This window comes from Olea europaea, unplaced genomic scaffold (assembly GCF_002742605.1).
Source record: "Olea europaea var. sylvestris unplaced genomic scaffold, O_europaea_v1 scaffold1830, whole genome shotgun sequence".
Classification (NCBI taxonomy): Eukaryota; Viridiplantae; Streptophyta; class Magnoliopsida; order Lamiales; family Oleaceae; genus Olea; species Olea europaea.
Window position 1 is genome coordinate 4,360 of NW_019236064.1, and position 6,255 is coordinate 10,614.

General features: G+C 35.8%; 1 protein-coding gene across 1 annotated transcript; it reads right to left on the reverse strand.

The window, feature by feature from the left end:
* Positions 1–4,296: 4,296 nt before the first annotated feature.
* Positions 4,297–5,445, reverse strand: LOC111378528 (protein CHLOROPLAST IMPORT APPARATUS 2-like). Its single transcript, XM_023001743.1, has one exon. It carries the CDS (start codon positions 5,443–5,445, stop codon positions 4,297–4,299), a length of 1,149 nt encoding a protein of 382 aa, XP_022857511.1.
* Between the last annotated feature and the right edge of the window lie 810 nt (positions 5,446–6,255).

The following is a 6,255-nucleotide window of genomic DNA, read 5'->3' on the forward strand; positions in this document are numbered from 1 at the left end:
TCTTCCCCCCATATTGAACAAGGCCATGTAAGGAATTTATTTATTTATTTACTTTTGGTAATCATTGCAAGATATTTATTGTTCATAATCTTGAACAACTAATGCATAGGGATAATAACTTGTTAAACAAATACAATTTTGATTTGTGAATGTTGCCATCTACTTGAATTGTGCTTCGAAGTTGGGTGAGTAATGAAATTACATCCATAATTACGTTAAAAGTTATTCATTGACTTAATGTGATTTGTTAAATAATTTTATGCTTGGTTTGCATGGTATTTCAAATCGTACGGATTAATTGAGCTTGCAAATAATGGACTCTTTTCACCGTGTAAATTCATTCTTACAATGACATTGTTGATGGGTGAATTCAAAGAACGACGATAATTTTTTGCAATTCGCTTGCAAGTCTTTCTTGTGTCCACTTTATTTAATTTCAGTTTATAAAATACTGTCGTGTATGTCCGTTGAACAACCATCATACACTGATATTAAACATTCATCAACTAACATGCAATGCACGTTTTTCTCACTAGTACTCACAAAAAGGGGACGGTTGTAAATTGTAACATTGCCAAGTTTGGACCCGATCGTCAAAATGTTCAAAGATTAGAACCCCATTCGAATATTCCCTTTTTTTAAAGAACATTTTGGAACATATATCCCTTTTTCTTATTTATAAGTAAAAAAAAAAAAGGACTTATTTGCCAATATATTATAATTTACATGAAAATAGGTAACCTATTCATCATAAATAGTATGATGCATGACATTTTCATAAATGTGTGACTAAGAGATGTGTGGCAAAATTCAATATTTTCTAACTATTGTGTTCCGTTCTCCCTTAACTAGTATACATATTTCAAAAGTTGATAATGCCCAAAAAAAAAAAAAAAGGCTAAATTTTGGCTACAAAAATTCTTTCATTTCATGATTCGTGCTAGCTCTCCGGAGAATTGAGGCTTTTAACAAATCGCACCTGCAACATCATTATAAATTGGAAAAATAAACAAATTCTTTCTTACGGACGGAGTTGTAAATAACGTACGATTTAAACTTGTTAAGTTCTAATTTATGAATTTTCATTAATATATGTGTTACCCCTGAATAAATAAATAAATAAATAAATAAATAAATAAATAAACATGTTCTAATCGTGCAACTTTTTAATCTCTTAGTAGATCAAATGTTACAAACACATAAATTCGATAAAATGGTGAAAATTAAGTTACTATGTCTCACTTGGAGAACCATGCATTAATATCTCAATTCGATCATTCGGATTGGGAAAAAAAGGCGAAAGATTAAAATCAACAGATGAAAAGTTAAAGTTACCTTAATTCTTGGCTGCTGATCAACATTTATTTTTCAAAGTTGATATCTAATCGTTTTAGAGAAAAGGTGGTTGCGCCTCTTCTCTTTGTAATGCAACACACTAGAATCTGTCAACTTTAGGGTCGGCAACGATTCGACTCAGGTCGATTCAGTCAAAATCATTATCGAACCATCAATTTTTTTGCCATACCATAACCACGTAAATCGGTTCGGATGGTTAATAACCACGAAAATAAATTATTTTTTTATATATCCAGCCGTCAAATTGGGGAAAAAAAATTATGAAAAAAAGTCAATGAAAATGCAAACAATATACCAATTCATAAATGCAAAAGCCGAATTTAACAAATAATTTTCATATATGTTTAATATTTGTGTAATAGGGTGTAGGGTTACTGGGTTAGAATAGTTGCACTTAGCAGGTCGATAATGGGCTAGAATTTTGGGTTAAACAAAAGGGAAAAATAATATTTAAGGTGTATTGTTTACACCAATTCAAAAGTGAGGTAAATAGTTTAAAAGTCCAAAGTTCAGGTATATATATAATGAATTAAAAATATTTATTAATTAAATATAATAAAGTCACAGTCATAAAATTAATAGTTACAAATACATAAGTAAATGTCACAATTTATTTATTGATCACATATTATCGAATTAATTAATCACAAATTATTTCTAGGTCAAAAATCAAAAATTGTATAAATCACAATTTATTTCGAGGTCACAAATCGAAAATTGTATAGGTCACAGTTTATTTCATCGGTCACAAATCAAAAAAATTATAGATTATAGTTCATTTGTCGATCATAATTATTTGGTCACATATTTTTTTTAATTAGTCACAAATTAATTTCCAGTCACATTTTATTAAATTTTTAGGTCACAATTGAGCAATTAATCACAAATGACCAAATAATTGGTCACATATCATAGCCACCAACATTACTGTCAATTGTGACCACCCTCTCCCTACAACCATTGTCACTATCACCACCACCACTATCGTCAGATTCACCATCCCTGCCAATATCTCTAACTACACAACTAACAAAAACCACATAAACCCCCAAAACCATTGCCAAATTCAATAAAACACAATCAAACCGCCAATACCACGATCACCGCCGCCACTACCACCTCCATCCCCCCCCCCCAAAACACCATCCAAATTCACCTCAATTGTCAAATCCATCGCCACGAAAATTGCCTCCATGCAAACACCATCAAAACCAACACCAACCGCCAAATCCACCACCACAAACACCATCAAAACCAATGAAAACTGCCAAATCTATGACCACAAATACCTTCACCACACAAACACCACAAACACACCATCCAAACCAACACAATCGCCACCACCCCAAATCGCTTCTACTTCACGCTGGTGGCGTGCTTCGCCTGTGAAGAGTCGTCAGAGTAGGTAGTCTTCTTCGCGGTGTAGGTTCGGTGTTTGCTTGTTTGACGTGTTTTGCTTCGCGCTCGATGGATCTGCTTCTTTGAACTCAAAATAATCTACCATCCAAACCCCCAAAATCGCACTAGTGGTCTGCTTCATTCTTGGTTGAACTGCTTCACCGTGTCAACGTCGTCATCACTGTAAGTTCGGCGATGGATTGTTGCTGTGGGCGATGGTCCACCATCCAAAACCACAAAAGTGTGCTGGCGTTCTACTTCGCCCTTGGTGTAATTGCTTTACCGTGTCAACGTCGTCATCACTGTGAGTTTGACGGTGGATTGTTAACGTGGGCGACGGTCTTCAACAGTTGGTGGCGGCGTCGGAGGTGTCGATTAAGTGGAGAGAGTGAAGAGGGAAGATGGAGTGACGTGAATTTAGAGATTGGAATTAGATTAATTGGTTGATATATTTTATTATTAATATTAATAGTTAAATTAATACCTAAATTTTGAACAAAAAATCTTCCCCCTTGATTTTTGCATTGTGATCTTTAAGTGCCTAAAATTTTGTAATTTCCCCTAAACAAAACCATAGAAAAAATAATGGAAAGTCCAATTGTCCAATTATTTTTTTTAATGGGTAATCGGTTTGAGGCGAGACGACAACGTAAATGCCAAACTTGTCCCACTCCGCCCTGAACCAGGACATTAAAATCAAATACTATATCCACCCTATTGCGTTATCGGTTCGATTTTTTTCGTCCCCTTTGGTTCAATTAATCATAATTTTCGATTTTGACATTGAATTGCCATCCCTACTCAATTTGTCTTCACCGAATAAGTTTATTTGTGTCAATCTTGTCTACACCAAAAGTAACACGATGAGCAATTATTCAATGCTAGGCCGCTCAACAGTCCCAACATAAGTACAGCTTCCCAGTATATTCTTCATAAGTTCAAATTATTAACAAAAGATTTGATATCATCCAAAAATGTCAAGACAGAATAGGATGTTGAAGTACTAAAAAGTATAGACGACTATAGAAAAACATATTTACAAAAGACTATTGATTATATGTCTTTATATTTTAATTAATAATCTTTATTTTTTTTCTTTTACAACTCTCAAATAAAAAGTGTTTAGGGCATAGCAACCATTGAATGTTGCCCTACCAAGCCATGTAACATCAACATTATTGCTAGAAAAAATTGCTCATTTGTTGACGAAGTTCACTTTTTCAATTGAAACATAATTACAACTACAAGTGACATTAATTATTGTAAGAAAGAGGAAATATGAAAAAACAATCACATATGATACATGATTAGCACGTGCTATGCCCTACAAGTACCTAAAAACTCCTTTATTTTTTAGCCAAAGTGACAGATACTATGTACAACAACTCTGCTACACAACCGGGAATTAAATCCTGGGCACCTCGGCCCTCAATCTGCATAACATGGGGCCTGCCACCATCAAATTAGGGGCCGAGGTCGCGCCACCTCAACCCCTGGATTCAATCCCAGGATGAGGAGCTTTATTCTAGGTACAAATACCCTTTATGAATTTTTCTTATCCATCCCACCTTTCATTTTAACATGACTATGACCAGAAGGAACATCACCAAGGTTCACAATCCTCGTGGGACGTGATGACAAACATACTTGAACATCATTTCCGGTGGTTTCGGCGCCCGGTAGAGTTTCACTGGAAAACGGTGAGCCCTTATCGGACCACACGTTCAAAACTTCGTCATAATTTAATTTTAGTGACAACCCTGCATTTGGCTTAGGAAGTATAGCCTCCTCTTTGGGTGATTTGCTAGCTGAATTCATCATGTCTGCTTTAATGGAACTTGACTTCAACTTGGATAATACAGAATTCTTGGGTTCAATCGCCTTTTCGACCTTCTTTTTCTTCTTCTCTGCCAGGATTTTACCAGTTTCCGGTGTGATGTCTTGCACATTGACACTAGGGAACCTCCACCAGTTCCCATCATCAACATTTTTCATTGCCCTCACTTCCCTTCTCATTCCATAGCCAAATGCTCCTCCAAATCCTAGGCCTTTTGGATAACCATAACACCATGAGTTCATTTGCCTATCATTTGAATCATCGACCAAGTCATTTCCAGTACTCAACTTCCCCAAGATACTATCAACTCCCTCTTCAATTTCCGCATCTAGAATCGATCCTGCATCGAAGTCTTCTTGATAGTCGTCACGAATCTCCAAAGAATCCACTCCTGAATTGATTTCCCCAGAACTTTGGCACCGCTTGTCAAATGCACCTATCCCCCCTTTAGGCTCAATTGGAAAATCGGGTTTCTCTAGGATCGGTTGATGCAACAAGAATCCTGAGTTTTCGACTACGGGAAAAGGCATAAATAATTCGGCAGGCTCGTAAGGAAAAGGATCGTTACTATTATTATGTGGTTTTGTGAATTTACAAGGCTTTGTGAGGTATTTAGTGGAGAAAATCTTGGGATGGGCTGCAGAAAGAATGGCTGCAGCTTCATTGTAAGTCTGATTAGGCCTTTTCCGAGGTGTTCGAGGTTTTCGTGTCGAGATGGCAATAGGGGAATTGCTTGATTCAGTTAAAGATGAAGATGGAGATGATGAATTTGAAATCCAAGAAGAGGATGGTGATTTAATAATCTCAAGGTCTAATCTAATTGCACTTCCACCTCCACTTAAACAAGAAGACATTTGTAAACAAATACCTTAAAACAAAATCTCCAAGAATGACTTCAAAACTAGAACAAGAAACGAAGAATTTGCAGAAATGACTTAAAAAGACTACAGAATCAAGTGATTTGGCAAGCCTGCAAATTCAACCCTAATTGGTAACGAAAAGGCCAAACCAGAGCAAACAAATAGAAAGGATATGATTGGTCTGAGAAAAAGGAAAAACCCCTAACCCTGAAAAGTACAAGAAATTCTCAGTATGAACCGAAACTGATGACTGATAAAATTAACTGGGAAAATCCCAAAAAACTTGGCACTACGAATATAAAATTATGAGGAGCCACCGAAAAGGTAACAACCCTTAATAAACCCAGAAAGGAGAAGAAAAATCAGTACTGTTTCCGACGCCAAAAGGGCCAAAAAAAACAACCTTGAAAATATCGAAACATGAAGGAAAGAAGTGTATTTTCTTCCATGGAAAAATATCATAGAAATCCCAGGAAAGAACAAGATATATAAACCAAGAATAAGATATCCATGTACTTTGAGCAGTAAAAAAAGAAAAAAGCAGAGTATATACCAATTAAAGTGCACAAAACTCAAGATTCCCACAGAAAATTATGTGAAATATCTCAGAATGGAAAGGAAATATATGAATTAAAGGGAATTCAGAGAAGCCTGAATAGCATAAAACTGGAAACAGTGGGGATATCTGAAGGACAGAGACTCAGAGTATCACAGTTAGTCACGAGAGGGCGGCAGAATAAAGGATAGGATGGGCTGATGATTTCTATACATACAGCAGAAACTCTCTCTCTCTCTCTCGAACAG